At 43.0% G+C, this 20496-nt stretch overlaps 1 protein-coding gene across 7 annotated transcripts in view; it reads right to left on the bottom strand.

Moving 5' to 3' along the window:
- The window catches only part of PlexB (plexin B), an 83182-nt gene that overhangs the window by 23142 nt on the left and 39544 nt on the right, over window positions 1-20496 (bottom strand). For all 7 annotated transcript variants that reach the window (XM_065495738.1, XM_065495741.1, XM_065495740.1 and 4 more), the window contains exons 5-6: window positions 13036-13164; window positions 5922-6022 (exon numbers count right to left, since the gene is read on the bottom strand). In XM_065495738.1, the coding sequence (XP_065351810.1) occupies window positions 5922-6022; window positions 13036-13164 (230 nt within the window). The remainder of the gene's footprint in view (window positions 1-5921; window positions 6023-13035; window positions 13165-20496) is intronic.

Below are 20496 nucleotides of genomic sequence, written 5' to 3' on the forward strand. Positions count from 1 at the left end.
TGGTGCACATTTCGCAACACTCTTTGGCGGAAAAAAACTAGCGCCTAGGGATTTCCTTCCGACTGGGGTAGATCGATAACTATGGCATAGTAAAGCACGACGGCAGCATCCAGGGCAAGACAGCAATAATGTAGTCATCCAGCGGCAGCAGACTGATGTCGCAAACTATCTCGTTCGTCGGGAATAGCGATCGACGCGCGCTCCGCGAGGATATGGATTGGAAATGGGCGTCGTAATTGGAAGGGAAATCAATTTCCAAGTGAACGACGGCCCGTTCGCTTGCTGCGTGCGGTGTTTGAAAACATTTTGCTGCCGACGAGCGCGGCATTATTCCTGCTGCTCGGCGTCGATTGGCTCTGCTGTTTTCACCAAGACGTGATGAGTACGAACAAAGTGCCAATTTTAGCCCGCTCGAGAGGAATAGAGAACGAACACGAGCGCGCCTCTCAGCCCGCTCTCTGGGGAAAAGTGCACACGTTTCTGACGAGTTTCCGACTCTTCTTTCTGCCTGCTGCTTATCAGACGCTCGTTTTATTGTTTCTGTTGAATTTGGACCGTTCCTAAGGCGAGGCGTGAAAGAAGGAAAACTATTCTTAACACTATAATACGAGAAATTACCTGGACTTTGCATAGATGAAAGCCCACAAGAAAACGGTTGAATGAGGTTGGGAATACCTTTTTACTCGTCTTTAAAACGTTCGATTAATTATGATTATTAAAATAATTTCAAGTAGCCTTGCTAGAGGAAATTTGCAAGACCTCTTACTTAGCAAAATCAGCATTGCCGCAAAAAAGTTTCCTCTTCTATGCCCTACAGAGCTCTTTTGTTAAATAATAAACGTGCTAGTCTTTTTGCGCGCAGCATAATTAAAAAGCGCCAACTATGCGAATTCGCATGAGCACGACGAGAGGCCGGATTCTGCAGGCCCAAACTGCGCGCCATAAAAACCCAACTTTGCACATTATTTTAATATTTCGCCTGCCGACGAGTGTGTTTCACGTGCGCGGAAAAAGCTCAAACTTTTCCGAACTCTTCGCTATCTGAGCCGACGGTATTTCTAGCGAGGGAGAAAATAGACCGGCATTGTTGAAGGCGTAAATCCTCCTCACCATCCAATTGCGGCCTCCAATTCATTCAGCTCAAGTTACTACGGCTGAAGATGAGCCTAATTGGTTTAGTTTCTATGGGATGTAAATAATTTCCTGTAAATTTATTCCCGTTTAATGACATAAATAGTGCACATTAACAAGTTACTCCCATGATGAACCGTTCTTAAGATTACTATTGATTAATTTTACAATGGTGACGCCCATAAGTAGATAAATAAGTCGAAAAATCATAAAAACGTAATGATATTCTAAAATTCGACTAAGCCAAAAAGAGAGGTATTTTTTCTATTATCACAGGGAGATCTGGTTGCTATTTTTCTTACTCGTTTCGTTTCTCTTTTCGTTTGCACTCAACTACCACCGATTCAAAATTATCTGCAGCTAATACCTTGGCTTTGAAACTTTGTTTTTGGAGTTGCAGCTGAGGCATTTATATAGAAGTCAAAATCTTCTTCCTAAATTGTTTCTCAATGGAATTATACTGATATGGCTTTTAATTTTTTTACTGTGTGTTTATCCCCAATTGCGCCGAGGGCATACAAATTATGAATGCACAATTATTGGCTGCGACAGAAAGTATTTTTCATCTACCACCATTTGCAACCATTAACAACAACAACACAAACGAGACTTGCCTCGTGAAGAGAGCTTATCGATTTCTAAATTCGAAGCCTGACGCCGTCTTTTGACAAAAGGAAATTTTCTGCAAAATAAATGAGCGTGGAGGGAACTTGCTTGCATGCGCACCAGTGTTTGCTTTGCCATTGCTGCGCGCTATTATTATTGTTCCGCCCCGGAATTCGTCGTTTGCACAGCGAGGGCGCTTTTGTTGCGGGGAAAGAGAACGAGAGAGAGAGAGAGGTAGAAAGGGTAATGGCCGAAAAACGCCCCGGCACCACTTTCTTTGTCTTCAATTTCCGGGGCACGAAGGGTTCTTAATAAGCCCCAAAAATGTAAAACGAATGTTTGTTCCGCAAATTGCCTCAAATGTGTCGCACGAATAGCAAATTCGTACGGCTGGCCAGGCGGTAAAAGCTGACGAGAAAAGCAACGCTCTAACATTTTGAGCGTTTTCAGGTTGGTCTCGATCGATTGGCGCCTTTTAGACCAATTGGGAAGGACGGTTTCAAAATTTGCCCTCCTGTTTCGTCGCAAAAAGTCGCGATTACCATTGTCCCCGAAGTGATTGTTATCCAGAATGCGTACCATCATTCACCTGTCTCCACGGGGCAGCGGCAAAAACAGTCGGAGAAGGAGGCTTGTGTGCATTGTGAGCAGCATTAAGTAGCTGAGGAGTGAGAGGGCGTAATGACGGTGGCATAATGATTATAACACACCGCCGGCCTTTGATGTTTTGCTGCTGCGTATTATTTGTATTATAATGGCTGTGCCGCCCGCGCTGCCTGCCTGCTGCTGCTTTTATATAAATAAATAGAGTGTACGTGTGTGCGGTGGTGTATGGAGAGGGATGATTGATTGGCGCGGGCACAAAACAGCACCTGTCCATTTGCTTGCTGCGGGCAAAAAGTGCTCTGGAGTCAGTCACTTGTCATATTTCATCAGCACCCCTAATGACAACAATGAAGCGGGCGCTCTCTCTCTCTCCCTCTCAACCCGGGCAAAAAAGCTGCTGGGCTGCCCGAATAAATCATGCTAATTCCCTCTGCGAATGAATTAAATTGGAAGGTTTCGGGTTGGGTGTCGGAGAAAATTATCTTTTGTCCGCGGGTAATTGTTTGGAATTGCGTGTCACCGTCGAGCCGAATTTTTCCCTCTCACCTGACTCGTGCCCATCAATTATGATTATTCGGGAATTTCAGCTCCTTTCACGCCGCGGCAGCTTTCAGACCAAATTATTCGTGTGTGTTATTAAAATGGATTATCAAGGCTGTTTTTAGCCAAATTGGGCCGGCCCCAAAACTAATGTTGATTGTCAACAAACATGAAATTGAGACATTAATCACGCCTGTCACTGATTATAATAACCTTTTTACCCGCAGTGGATCTACTGAGATTTTCCTTGAAAACAATGTTTCCATTTTTGACTTGTTAAAGACCAAAGTTTCCCCTGATTGGCCTTTTCCCTGCCTCTTGTTTTAAACATTCAGTCCGCTTCCCTCGGGGAAATCTTTTGTCTGGGCGCTTCCTTCAACGGAAAGACACAAGCCCTCTAGCACCAAGACCATGAAAGAAACCAAACTCGACTCCAGCAGCGACGAGCCGGCCTGCATAATTGCATTTCGGCAAAGCCGATTACCCGACTGAGCACCAATCACAACTTTTCACCCGTTCGCGGCGCAATCAATCGTGCGAGGCGCGAGTATCGATTAACTCATCTGAAGTTGTCGTTATCGAAACGGTCCGAATCATCTCTCGGTGCACAAAAGATGCACCCCCGACGGTGCAGTTAAGGGCTTAACCTGAATCGCATGTGCCGGATAGGGGGGAGCTTGATAAGGCGACGACGACGACGGCGGCAGCGGCGTCGGCGGGCGAGCGGGGGTTGCTAACTACGCCAAAATGGATCAATATAGAGGGAGAGAGAAAGAGAGAGCGAGAGAGTGGTACTGTGTTTAGAATGGTATCAAGTTGTGCAGCACGCCGCAAAACAGGCCAGTACACTCTGCCGAAACTCCAGCTGGCTCGAGCCAGCAAATTGACACTTCTTTTTTTTGTATTAGCTAATAAGCAAACAGCCTTCTCCCTTCTTCTGCGCTTAAGAGCAGGAATTTCGCCTTTTCGCCACTCTCGCTTGAGTAGCTTGAATTTTGCACGCCTCTAAAGAGCGCTCTTTAATTATTTACACCGCTTCATTTGAGTTTCAGAGGGAAAATTCTGGCAGAATTTTTCTGCCTCTATTGAAAGTTCTGGAGGAGAATATTTTCTGAAAGGATTACACAACTTGCTACTTGTGAAGTGATATTTGTCTCAAGATTGCAACACGGGATGCGAAGCCTTTGAGAGATACTGTAGTATAATTATTGTTTGGTGCGAGTGAAGCAGCGATGTAATTTAATGCGGATTAGAAGTCAAGACAGTGTAATTTCTCGTTTCATCTGATCAGTCTCAGTGAGTTTCAATGTTCAGTCGAGAGACACACAAGTCTGCTAGAGAGACATGGCAACCAGATATGCAGTGCTGCTAAGCAGGTTGCATACTTTTATCGAACCTAGCCGCGTTCGCATGATTACGTTTAATTTCCACAGAAACGCACCGTACGCACGTCCACTTCCGCACGTGCCCTCGTTGAAAACGAGGAATATTCCCCATTATTTGTGAGGCAGGAAATGAAACAAAGGCGAACGCATCCCCCGCGCTTTTCATTCTGCGAGCGTTGATTTCCAACAGCAACTCTTTCAGTCGTGTCATTTCAGGCCTCAGGGGACGCAAGCAAATGCACAAACAGCAGTAGCAGTAGCAGTTTTGCGCCGCCGCATGCGTGTGTGTGTGTGTGTGTGTGTGTGTGTGTGTGTGTGTGTGTGTGTGTGTGTGTGTGTGTGTGTGTGTGTGTGTGTGTTGCAATGCAAGGAGGGGACTGCAAATTGACGGAAAATTGCACTCGGGGCAGAGACTGCTGCCAGGGGTAGCAGTGAAAGGGTTGCCGCTGGAACTGAATGCTGGTCATTTGAAACGTTCTTTTCGAAGGTTTGTCCAATTAATCCGCGGTGGAAACCTTGTTAGCGAGGAAAAGCTCAAAGTCGCGAAAGAAAGATGTTTTAATTGAAAACGAGGAAATTTTAATTAACGCTGAGTAATTAGTCATGAAGCTGTCGTTTTCACGCTGCCAGAAGGCGTTCTTTCGCTCCCATACCTCCCACAACCCTTGTGTTTAATTCACTCGTCTGGCCCAAGCACTCGACGCGACCCTCTTTGCCGACGAAAAACTTGCTTAATTACGTAAGGAGCAAAATGCTGTCCGCGCGCCGCATTTTTCACTCGAGCCAACCGCGTTCTAAAGAGAGAAACAATGCACGACTTGAGTGCTGTCGAGTGTGCATAATGTTGCGGACTGGATTTTCTGTGCTGAAAACGCTAACGACCAAAACATGTTGGCAGGATCATTTCTCGCTTCTTTTTTGAGTTAATTGCAGCAATACACAAAGACGACAATTTTTTTGAGCAGTTATACACATGAAAAAAGATAGCGAGGCAAATTGAATGAAAATATTTTTAGACGGTAAAAAAGAGGCTTGGTTTAACTAAATAAATAAAATACTTCGCGTTTAAAATTTCAGGATGATTACCACTGTTTCAATGGAAAACAAATATTCCTGTTAAATCGAACGATGGACAGCCATGGATTCATGCTTGAATGCAAATGCGATGAAATAAAACAGCGGCAATCGATCCCTTCTTTTTTCTACTTCTTCAAATCGCACCCCTATTAACACAGCAATAACAGCGCACTTTTGCTGCCGATTACGATTTTCCCGAAGCCTTTTCTTTCTCTCTTACAGAGACGGAATGATAAAAATTCCCAGCGAGCCTTTGATGCTCTCGCTCATTTTCCTTTCTCCTCGCACTGCTCTCGGGCTTCTTTTTAATAAAAGCGGTGCTGCCGCCGCCTTTGTGTACACACACTCGCACTCACTCAGTCGCCGTGTGTTTTGTTGTTTTGTTTGCCGGCCATTGTTCGGCGGCAGTGCTGATTTGTTCAATGCGCGCAGGCCATTAGCAAAGAGTCGCCCCAGCTTTTCTATTCACTCCGCGCGCGAGTTTCATTATTTAATTCGGCGGCGTATGAAAGGCAACGTGCGTCGACGAGCGTAATCATGCTCTTATACGAATGATCAGATGCGCCAAAGGCTTACCTTTTCTCCAGCGAGCACCAGCCGCAGTAGGGGTCCCTGGCTTCCATGCAGGACGAGCAGTTTGAGTAGTTCGTGCAGTCCTCTACCTTCACCTTCAGAATCTGCAACACAGAACGCCAGAGCGGTCAGTCAACTGCTTCACTCTTCCCCCAACAAAACAAGTTTTCCACTTGTAATACCTGATTAAACTATTTATTGGAACTAATTGTTAATTTACGAATTCGTAATTCTTGCAAGATATTTCTGAGGATGCTTATATACTTTTCGGTTTGTGATGAACATAACGAATTGCATATAAGCAGTACAACGACGTAAGGATTTTTTTATCGGAGCTTGCGAGTTTTTGAGGTCCTGCCCGTTAATCGATAAAACAGTTTTAGGATATTTTCGTTTCAATTAAACGCTGCTATTGTAATGACGCTTTTATGAAGTTGCAGGTATCTTAGCCACATGACCATCAGTTTTATAGGTTGAAAAAAAAACATTTCCCAGTTAAAATGGGGCAGGGCCGCGATTTGAACCTAAGATAGAACCACCCGGAAAGAGAGTAGCTCACAAATAATTCCGGGCGTGCTGCTGTCAAAATGCGGGCCAGAAACAGCAATAACACCACCCGAGAAGATAAACAAGAGTGTAAAAATTCAATTTATTTTGATTAGGGCTGCGCCACGTCCGAAAGTCTGCGGCCGACGCACTTTTTATTAACAACGGCAGATGTTGCCCTTGCCGCACACACGCGTGTTGATGAAAACGACTCTTTCTGCGTGAGTTGGCTGCTCTTTTATACCATTGTCTGGCCGAATCATAATAAAACCTTAATTGCGGCCGAGACAGAATCAATTAGGAAATTTATGAGTTTAATCTGATTTCCGGCGCGAACCAATTAATCATGCACCGAAAAGGAGCAGCAAGCCACGGTGCCAACTTTACGACGCTCGTAAAAAGCGGCCAATTTCCATTATTCGCAGAGGACTTAATTGCAATCGTCTTCCTGCTAGAGAGGGAGGACTGGCTCGGCCGATGATTTGTTGATCAAAGTGAAAACAAAAGCGGGTCGTTTTTGTCAGAGCCTAATTAGACCGGGGGATCGATTTCGGCGGAACTGTAAGGACCGTGATGGATTGGCTGCTCCCACATTCAGGATTTAAAAAATTCATCTACAAAGGGCAGATATTGCCGCTTTTGAAAAATATTTTTCAGTTCTGCTTTAGTATTTTTATGCTAACCCAGCATTCCCTCCATATTTCACAGCTACAGACATTTTTATTTGAAAATTACGCTCTTGACACTCATCGTGCCGTTTACCCTGTTGTAAAAATATTTTGTCGCTTAATAGGATGAACTATGTAAAAATAGCAAACGACCGGATAGAACTGAAAATGATAATTAATTGAAATCACTGGTGCAGAAGACTTATTGAACTCCAACTAAACAAACAGAATAACTAGTGTAAAAACTGAGTGCAACCTCAGCTGGAAATGAAATGTAAACGCTTAGTGATAAATTGGACTGTTCGAATCATTCATTTGCCAGCACACCATGCAATATCCATTATTGACTTTTTAGCACTGACTAGACACTTTTCTCCCTGGAGCTTTTTATCAATTAAAACTTTCCTAGTATTTTTGCTGTTCATTTCAATCCGAAGGAAAAGAGAAGCGAATTTCCGCCCTAAAAGCCGCAAATCAAAGAAGTCGTTTCCTGCAACATGCAATATTCCGCTGGATGGAAATTATTGCTGCAGTCTGCAACATTCGCTTACTTATTCAACGACGAGCGGTTCCATTTCAGCAGTGGCCGTAATGGTCCCGCTTTTCCTCCGGGGTGCAATTGCACGTTGACACGATAAAATAATTCAGGCGCGCAGTCGGTGGTGGGCACAAGTGAGTTAGCGAAACAGCCACCGATGCTCGATAGATAAGCGCCGTTTTCGCCAATAATAACACGAGCGAAAAACGGCGAGAGGCATTTATTATTTTTATCAGCAGCAGAGTGGAAAATTTTTGCGCCACCACCGCCAGCTAATGTACAGAGCTGGAGCGATAATAAAATATCGCCTGGCATCCATTATGTAAGTTAAAAACACACACACACACCGCCTCGGCATATACATAAATTCTTTTTAGAGAAAAAAAGGGCGCTTGAGTGAGTGAGCGAGTGAAACGTCTGCCAGCTTGATGGCTCTGTGTGAGAGAGTGAGTTGAGTGTGTGTTTTATACGGCTTTTTAGGGCGGCTCTGGCCGTGTTAAGGTCTTTGCCTGCACGCGTTTTATTATTCCAGAATAAAAAGCCGGCGAGGCAAAATGAAAATGCTCGCAGGAGGACCAATTCCAACGCCGGAGCTTTAATTTAATATTAGCTCGCCAGGTTTGAATGCGTCAAAGGTCGAAAAGCTGCGCTTTAAACTCGGCAATGCACGTTGAAAGGGATTAAAAATCCGACGCAAAAGAGCCAAATTGGCCTCTCTATGGGACATTCTGCTCACAGATCGCAGCCGGCAGAGCTGAAAACGAATTCAAAATCGAGTCTGAGAGGTGTTAGCGGGTTTTGTTTAATTAAAACTGAGCCAAAGAGTTTTCCCCCAGCATATAATCGAAAGGCTTTGAATTTTGAGGCTTATGCCTTATGCTTGAGTTTCTTTTTGTAAAGAAATGGGAATAATCTAAATGGCGATAAATTTATAATCTAAATCAGCTCCCATTCAACGCCAGTAAATATTTCAAAGGTTTATTTCAACCACGAATCAAAAACCAAAATATTTTGGCCTCGGCTTTCGAAGGTAAATAATTGTTCAAATCTTGTACTCAGCAAAGGCTTGCGTTCAACAAGACGTTGCTAATAAGCATGGACAGAGTTCGTAGCGTCCTTGAGTTAAGGGCCAAGGTCGCAACCACACCACTCGAATTATCACGTTGCTGCTTTAACATCCGTGCAAAAAGTGGCGCAAATCTTTTGATGTCGCGTGTCTATTTGACGGATTTTTTCCTTTTGATGCCCGCAAGGCAGAGTCGGAGCGCATGCATAAAAACGAGCGACAATCTGAGAAGGCTGCAACAGCACTTTTTCCTCCCGCTGCCTTATCACCGTCGGTGCACTTCCCGGGCTGGCAGCTTTTCTCATCTTTTCCCAAAGCTGACTTGCTTTTACTTTTGCTGCTCCGCGAGAGGCCATGCCCGGAATTAATTATGTGGAACAACACGGTGTTTGAAGCTCTGAGAAAAGGCAGTCAGCGTGATATAAAAAACCTTGGGTAAAACAGCTGCTGCCTCTTTTTTGTCCGGCGCGCCGCTCTCGGCTCCTCTCCTTTTTTATTAGCACGGCATCATTTTTCATCGCACACAGGTGACTATTTTGTATTTTTAGAATTTCAATTAGCGAGCCTCAGGCTGTTTGATAGCTCGTAAAGTGTGTATCGGCCTCTTCTCGTGCGTCTTTTGTGTTTTACACACCTTTCACGAGCTGTCAAACGCATGAATGTTTTCTCTGCTAATAGGCTTCTGAACTGTATCGGCACTTTTTTCTCTTCTCGATTGAATGGCTTCCAGCGTTGACACTCTAAAATAACTCTGACCAATAGCCTATATAATGAGAAAATATTCTCCTTCACTATCACTTCACACGTACGTGCATTTTGTTTTCAATTTTATGCCAATTTAAGTTATTCGTTTGCTTTTACGTTAAATTCAATTTATCTACAGTTAAGAGGGAGGAACAGGAAAACTAGGATTTCCCATTATCAAGGATTTAAAATGAATAATAGAACGATTACAGCATTCATCCAAAACCTTTCAATTGCAGATTTGAGCACCGTTCCCTGCTGAACCTGCTGTTCAAGCTCCGGGCCGCCGCTTTTCTGCACTAAATTGAAGCAAAAATCTTTCCTACTCAAAAGTGGAGCAATTTATTTCACTTGAGCTGCTACCTCTTTAATTTCGTCCGCGCCGCGGATAAACTTCTGTGACTGACAATTTAAAAGCCTTTGCTCGCTCGTTCGCTCGCGCAGGCCGCCATCTATATGCTACGGCGGACCTGAACTTTTTCTTTCAATTTATCCGTCCTGAGATACTCTCCCATCGGCTTACTAGCGCACACATAAATTGTATAAATTGCCCGCGCGGAAAAATTATACCGAGCAGGAATGCTGGATTTTAGCGCGCGCACACATACACACTCACACAGCCGCCGACTCGAAGAGCTACTCACTCGCGTCAGCAGCAGAGAATTTTTAAAGCCTTTTCCCTGCGCGCAAAGTGCGCCTCAACACATTCGAAATGCCATTAAGCGTATGGGAGCGTGTATTTTTTATTCATCCTCAGCTACAAAGTCGCGAATGGTTCGCATTTTTCTCTCGAAACCGGCACAAGGGTAATTGTAACTCTCAGCTCGGAATGAATCCGCATTAAGTTAAAGCTTTGCTGAAAGCTTCAGAGCAAAAAGGCGTTTCAAAATAATGATTTTGCGACAGGCAAAACCTCTCCGTGAGCCTGAATTCCAAATCGAGTGTAAATAACCAATCTGTGTGTAGTGTACGCCGAGTCGCAAATTTTTCCAATATTCCGCTGCACTGACACTGGATCAGCCAGCTCATCAGTTGCTCGTTCACCGGCAAGCACAAAATATCTTGAAAGACAGCAGCCGGCGGCGGCAAAAAGCGACAAAATGGAATCTTGTCAGAGAAAATCATCTCGGCGGATTTAATAAATGTGTGTGTATGCAAAAAACCCGGCACTGCTGCGCGCATGTAGCGTTGTCGCAAACGTTTCCGCCCCGGGTGAGGCACAAGTGTAATTTTTATCATACGTTACGCGAACGAGAAAGGGGCGTGGAACACAGTCAAAGCTCTCTTTCTATACACAGACAGACTATGTAGTATGTACAATAATGACATGAATTTATTGAATGCCAACTGCAAAAATGCAAGTTATGCAACTTCTTGACAGGCGTACCACACTGGTTGCATAACGTTCAAATTATTTATAATAGTACCGGCAAATTAAAGGACATAGATGTCGAGAAATAAAATAGTTTGATACATGTTTTGCAGAAAATCAGAGTGTCGTTGAAATTTTAGAATCAGCCGCTGCATAGAGCGGACAAACGCTGGACAGGGAGAGAGACATGTACATTGTAACGTTACCTCTTCTCAAGTTAACCAAGATTTGGATGCGTCAATTATTGAATTTTCTTTTGTTGCTGATATTTACTGCGCACAAATATTAGCAAGGATTTAAGCTAACAGGGCAACAGAAGTGGCGGGCCCTAACACTGATAACGCCTCTCACATTGTATGATGGGGCTTGTCTGCAAACGCGGTTGCCAACTTAAAAAATCCATCTGAAAAAGTATATATTTTATACGAAGTCCACCAGCTAACATTTCTGCCAGGCAGGATTTTAACGACTCTCTTCAAAACAATTGATAGAGAAAAATCTGCAAATATTTATAACCTCGTTTGCTTTTGTCAAAATTAAAAAAAAATCAGTGTTTGGCCTTACAGAGAAAAGCACAATATCGAAAATACCAGGTTCTAACACCGAATATCATCAACGCTTTCTCACAAATCCGTTATTTTCAACAGAAAACTTGCACCAATTCAAGTTTTGCATTTGAGGGAAATGAAGCCTTTTCACGAGAAAAGATCCGTTTTTCACACCCCCCGGTAGGAAGGCACGAAAACAGCGAGACGAGCTGCGAGCGTATTGTGTGTGCAGAAAAAGAAATTCATTCCCCCACGGTTGTGGCACAAATGTAATTCCAATATAAAATTGCCGGCGGGCCCGCAGCAGCAGCCAACGAGCAGGTACATGGTACAATTTGCAAAGGTGGAAAGAGCGAATTGAATCAACCGCGCGCCATAAAGCCAGCCCGAACTCTAATGTTTGAGTTTGCCGGCCGGAGCTGCCTGTGTGTGTGTGCCATGCATGTAGCGAAATGAATCGATCGGCCGGCTAAAGGCTAAAAGGGCTCGAATATGGAGCATGTGCTGAGCACGCCATGTTCTCCCCAAATGTTGTAAAGCAGTCCGCTCGCTCTCGGTGCATGCTGCTGATTTTATCATCTGCCGGCCGAGCGTGTTTAGCGATTTGCGCTAGTCGGCTGCCGTGGCTTTCGGCCCACTGAGCGGTAATTGTGTGCATTAGGCGATTGGTGCCGGGCGGGACGCAATGCTGGCCCCGGAATCACTTGATTCGCTTGGACAATAATTGCGTGATTGGTGGTTAGTGTAATACAGGGATGAACACAGAATTTTTAGCAGGACCTTCCGTTTATAACGAGTCGAAAAAATAGTAATAATTTACATAATCAAGTCTGTCAAGCGTTTATTAATTGCAAAGAATTACGCAGCGACACCGAATTTAGCTCTTGAGCAAATGTGAGACGAAAAGGCAAAATTTTAAACGACGTAATTGACACAAAACACGTGAGTGATTTTGCTAATCATAGCGATTCTCTGAAGCCATTAATTTCGCTCTCCCAAGCACCTCTCATAATCCTCAATAAGGTAAACAGATACTCCAAAAGCTAATGCAACAGCAATATGATTGAGTCACGTGGACTGAAACGCGACTCGGAGAGCAAATTGCAAACGTCGTTTCCTCGTTTAATCTGGACTAATTGGCAGTTGTTGTGTGCGAACGCGTTCAGCCCCCTTTGACAAAAACGGCGGAACAGGAGAGAGAGAGAGAGAAATTAGGAGGACCCGCCCAAAGGCACTTTACCGAGTTTTTGCCCCTGTTCGTCACCTTGCCGGGTAGCCACGCTTTAGCTGAAGTGTGATTTTCATTTGAATGTGTTTATGTCCATTCATTTTGACCTACGAAAATATTTTGCTCCTTAAGATTTTTTTATCAATTTAAAAACAAACTAGAAATAATTTTTGTTTTGTTTTTAAAGCTGGAATAATTTTTTTAAAACAGGCATTGGATAAGAATGTATTTTAGAAATTTATTAACCATGTCATTAAGACCGATAAATTCTTTGAGGAACGCGTGGAAATTTCCCATTCTTGTTTTTACGCCAGTCTTTCACGACTCATGCAGCCACCCCCAGACGTGACGCTCTGGGGGTTGAAGTGTTGGGTTTCGGGGCGTGCCCGTTCGAATATAATACTCACTTTGCTGGTGGTGAGCACGTAGAGGAAGTCGCCACTTCGGTCCAGACTGGTGTCTGGCAAGATTGCATTTCCAGGGTCGAGAATAATTTCCTCGTACTCGTGGGCCACGTCTTTGTCGACCAGAAACACCTGAAACACATATAGAAGCGCGATGAGACCTGTGCTACGTGACACTGAGTTGATTCCGACTGAAATAATAAAGTTTGGGGGTGAGAGATATGAAATGAAGAGTATTTCTTCGTTTTCCAATTAACAGCATTTTTATCCAGTGTATGCTCTACTATAACAAAATTAACTTTAGCCCCGTTAACCAAAAACATATGGAAAATATTTTATTTACAAAAGAGGCATTCATCGATGATGCGAAAATAATTCAGTGATGTCCAAATATTTATATGCAGTTGAAAGTTGACGTTTCCACATAATGCAAATGGTCGTCGTCGAATTTCGGTTCAGACACTTTGACAAGCGAGCTGCTACGTATTCCAATTAGTGTCAGTTTTGTTCCTAACGTTTGCTCGAGTTTCAATATCGCCGAGTTTGCTTTTCCACCCGAGCTAGTAGAGAATAGGGCAGCTACACATTTGTGCACTGCAAAACAAAGGTAACTAGGACATTGATGGAGCAAGCTATTTACAACTGGGATATTGCCGGACATTGTGAAGACGGCGGCCGGCCGAGAGGGTCATCGTCCGTCTCTCCAGACGCGACGAGTGGTGCAATTTCGCGCGAGCGTCTTTGTTTGAATAGAAACGGACACGAGTCGACCGTTTCTTGCTTTTGCCCGGCTGCACTTTTCGCATTACTCGCGAGCGAGTGAGCACATACTGGAAAGGATGGGCCGCAGGCTCAAGGTCTCGATGCTCGGAATTAAAGGTTGTGTGCGCGCAATTTATTGAGAGGATCAGAAATCCGCGTGTGTAACGCCCGCGGCGAATCGTGAGCGCAACAAAGGTAAATGAGAAGGAATTTACGAGTTTGAAATTGAAAATTAGCATACATATGGAAAACGCAGCGATTGTATTTAAATTTCAGCTCGGCTCTCTAATAAACTTTTACCTGTTTCTCGTGAGTTGTTGTTTCAGAGCAAAATAAGGAGTGAGTTCCATTCTTGGAAATCGAGATTGAGGTTTCGAACGTTTTTTTTAATTTTGGTAGAAAATTTTCTATTCAGAGTTGCATCCCTCCCTGTTTTGATCAAGTAATGATGATTTAGGTATTTTCCGTATTTTCAAACACAAATTAGTGACGTTGTTTAATTTTTTTCGGAGAATTTTCATATTGATACGGATTAATTTCTGAATGCTGCATTGCCACAACAAAGTTCAAATCGATTAAACGAATAATTCGAATTAATAAAGAGATCCATCCAATGAAAAAAATAACTTGGCTCTAGAATTTTCCAGGCATTTTCTTGTACATTTCGGATGAGTTTTCGAATTTAACGGTGATTTTTTACGTGTTTTTCATTTTCCATAGGACACTAAATTTGGGATAACTGGGAGCTCCCTAAAAGGCTAAATATGGCCAATTGCCGGAGCTTCGCATTCAAATTGAGAACATTTTTACTACATCAGGAAATATACTTCCTGGAATGCCAACATTTAAAACGGAATCAGCCCGAGTTTTGAAGACCATAAAGATGTTGCATTTTGCGGGCAGACCCACACAGAAAAAATTGTAGCATTGCTTGCTTTTCAAAGCGAAATAATTAAACACGCCGAGCGTACATTCGCAACCACTTAACCAAATTTCCAGTTCTTTCCTGCGCGCAATAAACATGTACTTTTTATACCGCACACGGAATATGCGAGACAAGCAAGGAGGTCCGACTGCTGGTAATATGCCAGACGGAGAACCCTATAATTTGGTAGCAGCAAAAAGAGTTAAGTTGATGTCGGCTGGCTGACTGGCTGGCTCGGCGCAAAATAATAACAATCATTTTTGAGCCGACAACAACACACAACAACGAGGAAATAATAGCGCGGCTCGCATAAGATATATTATATAACTGATAGTTTTCATTCTTTAGAATACTATTTAAAATATTCGGGATGTGCACAATGGTTTGAAAAGTTACTGTAACAAGTTTCTAGCATTTTTTCCCCGTGGAAATAAAGGAAACGGCAAACAATCAGCAGAATCATTTATAAAATAAAAACCAATAAGAAATAAATTTTGTGAGGCAGCATTCAATTCAGATTTTATCAAAGGGATTTGGATTGAAATGCTTGAATTAAGCAAAAGGATTTAAGTTGATTGATTTCAGGTACGGAAACCATTTAAAGGTACATGCGATTGAAATCGTCTGTTTTTCACATCCCCACTGGCGTGTGGGTACCGAGAAAAGAGAGCGCGCAACACCCGTCATTATTTAGCGTGATGAAGGAAGCCTTCCTTCAACCAAACCAACTGCTTTTTTTCTCTCGTGTGTGGCCGGGAACGGAATATTTTATGATATTGTTAAATTGCGGCCGGTCCGCTTCGTTTTCGTTGCTGCTTAGTTTATTCAGCTCGTTCACGCCTCTCGTAAATTGGGAGAAAAATGATCCGGTCTACTGTATTAGTAGGAATTCAGACATGCAACAAACACCCTGGAATTGAGAAAAATGATCTGCCGTGATTTAGAACACAACTCAGAGCCATGCCTGTTGAAAGGGTCGCTGACATTTGTTTCTTTCATAAAATTGACCCAAAATGAAATAAATGATCTTTTTATTACTATTTCATAACACGTTGAAATATATATTTCAGAGTAAATTTATGGAGAAAAAAAATTGCTCAAATAATTTATGTAGTCTGACGGAGTCTTAAATCTTTGTGCTCTTCTTTCCATTCAGCTTTTCGACATTTCAGTCAGCAAATGCGTCGAAAATATAATGGACGTCAGCGGTGACATCCACATGCTAAAAGTGTGAGGCTAAAATAACTAATTTTCTCAACTTTTCGAATTACCCGGTATAATTCTGTTCAGTTGGTAGCAAACATCAGAATAATACCTAATTTCCATCCCAAATTCGGGTTCAAAGCGAAGAGACAAAAAATTGCCTCTCTCGGCAAACATCTTTTTCCTCTAGACTTGCTGCTGCGGAATGATCTTCAAATTCCATTCTTTCCCGCTTGTTAAGCACCCCGGGCCGGTTCTCACACCATCTCGTTAAAAGCGTGCACATACACACAATTTTACCGCCGCATTTGCGCGAGCAAATATTCAAACGGGCAGGCACACAGCACAATAAAATGTGAGAGTGTGTTTTACTCACACATGGGCGCGTGCTGCGAATGAGAAAGGCAAATGCGAGAGAGAGCGCGCGACGTATGAAATTATCGCCCCTCCGGTGTTGAATTAACCCTTCAGCCGCGCACGAGCCAAAGAACTGTATTTGGGCGTGCGTAATGGTCCGACGCTCGCGCACAACGTCAGTTTTGGACGGCTGCCTACCTAGCAAATTCACTGCTCATCGATAAACGATTGCTAAGAGCGAAACAGCGAAACAAAATTTTTGTCTATCCTCGCAGAGATAATTTGGTTACTTTGATTTAGGACCTAGACTTCAGCATAGCTCTAGACGAGGAAAATCTGTGGATCATTCATTTTGACAAATAGTGTGGTACAAGCCGATATTGCCTGGTTTAATAATTACAGATCTTAGAAAATGTAAAAAATTAAAACACAGCTCCTATCAACTTATGGCAAATTTTATTTTTAAAAATTTTCTGGAGCTTGTTAATTTTACCACTCTCAAAATTCCTGTTATTTTTCTTACTTAAAGTTTTAAAATTAAATCAATAAAATGATGATCAAGACAATGCGAGCAAGGTTTCATTGTCAGAAAATTTAAATACGCTATCTAAATCTATGAACAAACTATTTACAGGCTTTAATATAAAATCTTGGGACTATTCTGAAAACAAAACGTGACTATGATTAATTTGCCTCGTCGAATAGTCTCCTAATAAAAGAACTTGATTGAATAAATAATAGTGGCACGATTTTATATGTTCCCCGTTCTTATAATGATATTTCACCTTAAAAGCTACAAAGCTCAAAACCATCAAGGGTTTAACTAAAATTTACATCGTAAGCTTCGGTTCAATCGTTGGAAAAAGCACAAATTAAACAATAAGTAAAACATTAAGGCGGACTTCCCAGTGCGTTCTGATTTTTATTTTGGCCAGTACAAAAGACGATGAGTTTTTAGAGCCCCTTTAACTTTTTATTGAATCAATATAGTGTAATAAAAAATATGATATCATGCCGTAAGTAAAAAATTACATAGTGCTGAAAAATATGATATGTAATCCTACGGTTCACCACACACAGGACTATAAAATTCGTTTCCGTTTGCTACAGCCGAGATGGTCATTAAAACAATTTAAATTCTCGTCCCTCCTCTTCAAAGAATAACCAAGCAGAATAAATTTCAGCTCTGCCGAAATGAAATGGGAGTGAAAAATGAGAGCCGGAATCGTTTTATTTACATAATGCGCTTTTTTAAACAGGCCGGGCCGTATGATATGAAAACAATACAGCGCGTGCACACGGCCGCGGGCCAGTTTAAAAACGAAAAATTGATGTGCCCGATTTACCCTAGCCACTCGTTGTCGCTCTTTACGAGTTTGTGCGCGATGCTCAGCGTGCGTGCTATCACGTAGTGTGTTTTTATGGACGAGGGTGTGCATACATGCATACATACGCGCGGCAATAAAATTCACCGATACACTGCTGCAAAATGAAAAATAAAAATCATAGCGGCGCGTTGGTCATACACACCTGCAGGGGCTGCTTTCCCAATTGTGTGACACGCGGCGGCCGATTTAATTTTCGGCAACCGTCGGATTAATAATGCTACGTTGATTTTATTTGCGTTTCGCGTTTATTTCTCGTCGCCAGCCACCCACGTATTTAATATTTCCCGCACCGCTGAAACTTTCAAAGGGCAAGCTTTGGTGCGCAGAGTGCGTCGAAAATTTATTGGTAAATCTCTGTTATTAGCTCGAAGTTGGATGCTGCAGATTACTGGATACCTGGAAACCGGGCTGTACAGCTAATTATTCATGCAAACGGCACAGGGGGCAGGGGATCAAACAAGCTCATTAGGGATTTTTGGGTTATCAATTAATTCCTGTTAAACAGTAAAAAATATATATAGCATTTCAAAAATTTTAATTTCATGACTACTTCTTTTGCCGCAGCTTTGCTAAGTGAAGTAGAACACTGTATTGAACGGGAGAATCCTAGATCTACAGAAATAGACGGATCATAAAATGCGAGTGGAGCTGCACATCCATTCCAATCCAAAACCAAAATCATTTTGGACACTCCACCCGCAATAAACCGGCCGGAAAAGTGCAATAAAGTCAGCGTGCAGCTGAGAGAAATGTGTTGTAATTGAAAAGTGGGGGCACAAATAAAACTGCGATTCGTTGGGGTTTATTGCATCTTCGGCGATTTTCACAAGTCGTTTTATAACCTGGCAAAAGTATTGCAGACTCGACAGCACCGCCTGCAAGTGTGTTGAATTTGGTAAAAAGAAAAAGGGAAAACACGGCCCGCCATAAATATTATTATACAAAATATATGGTCCGTTCGTGTTTTGGAGGAAAAAATTAACACACACGCGCGCGTCGCAATTGAAAAAACCCGCGGCCGTTTATGACCGGGCCGAAGATCTCTCTGGCCGCAGCGTTTCCATCTTGCGCTTCACGCGAATATATTTCATAATAAAACTTGCGAGCAAGCGGGCGAGCAGGGAGGTAATGATTTATGGGCGACATATCAAAATATCAGTTTTAAATTCTCCGTTTATTATCTCGAATTGGCTGGCGGGCAGAAATTAGTTGGCTGGAGAAGCACCGGCCGGCCGGCCGGCGAGAAGTTACTACTTCTGTTGGATAAGACGCGCTCGCTGCGTGCGGTTATTTATGAATTGTTATTTATACGCTCACTCGCCGATGCAGGCAGCTGTTTATTTATTCCGCGCTGCTGCTGCTGCTGTCGATTTCCGATCGCTCGCCTTGCAAATCTGCCTGCTAATTGGCGAAAATTGCGATTTATCGGCCGCGAAATCCGCCAGCGAAAACGAGTTTTTGCTCGTAAAGTTGGCGACGAGAGGAGGCGGAATGACTTTTCATTAATAGCAGCAAGCTTTTTGCTCGTTTGCCCGCTCGGTCTCCAACGGGTCAAATTATGGCTCAGAGTGAGATTATCAACCGGATCGGGCCGCTGATGTAATTCCCCTTCCCAGCCGACGCATCGAATTTCATTTCTAATTACTCCTTGTTGAAGAAGCGCCATTCCGATTTTGTGCTCAGTTTGGGGTCAGTGGATTGGATGGTTTTTGAAGCGAATCCTTAATGACAACTACTCGACACGCTAGTTCAACTTGATGCACTAGTGGATTTCAGCAGTTTTCACAAAACTCCCTCGACGACATAGAGGTCGTAAGAATCGGAAACGGAATTTGCTTTCACGCAGTAGTGTTAAATTATTTAAAGTGGCTTGAATTTAATATGACAAATTTGCCTTTAAGGCTGACACTTAAAGAATATCACAAGTAAATAATAAGCAAACAATTTTTGAAAAATCAAAACGATTTCTCTTTATTTTGCAACATATTTATCTTGTGGTAAGCTCGATGCAGCTTTGGAACAAAAAGAATCGCATTCCCTCAAGTATACATCCATTAGGGCCATTTTCTTTATCTGAGAGGACACAACAGGATTGCATACTCGCCAGCATGGATCACGACGAGAAAAAAAGCAACCCATTGACGAGAGCAACGAGCATTTCCTTTGGCTTGGGTCAATAAGGCTCGCCCTTTGCGGTCGTATCGCTTTCCAGTGGGCAACACGATCCGCGCGGCGCTGGATGAATCGTGGCTGTTGCTCTCGAGCGAAAAGCAGCCGTTTGGGCTGCAGAAATGGAAGCCCATTGTTTCGCCCTGGCAGCTTCCGGTGCCGCTTCCACCCAAAATTACTGAAAGACGACGCTTTCCACTTGGCTAGCTCGTTGTTCTGGGTAACGCGAGGGCGCTGAATAAATAGTGCACAAAAATGTGGATGAGCCTCTTGGCCCGTCCGTCTGTCCGACCGACCGACCAGCCACATTCCCATTGAATTAACACAACAAAAGAAGGAGAGCCGGCCGCTCTTATGCGAGTTCCATAAATAATAAAGTACGCCTAGTTAATGCGCAAGCACGAACGCGTCGAATTCCAGCGCCGCTCGAAAATATACGCGTGTTCATCTTTAATATAAAAATAATATTTTCCTTTGGTGGGACGAGGCTGCTTTTTTTCGCCGCGAGGACACGGAGAGGGCACGCACAATGAGCACATAAAGATGCAAATATTATGTTGAAAAAATGCTGCCCGCAGCGGCAGTAAAGTATTTCTGAATTGGTAATTTACAGTTTGCAAATATGGGAAAATACCATTGCAGCTTTAATTTGATTGCTTG

Source organism: Cloeon dipterum, chromosome X (assembly GCF_949628265.1).
Source record: "Cloeon dipterum chromosome X, ieCloDipt1.1, whole genome shotgun sequence".
NCBI classification, from domain to species: domain Eukaryota; kingdom Metazoa; phylum Arthropoda; class Insecta; order Ephemeroptera; family Baetidae; genus Cloeon; species Cloeon dipterum.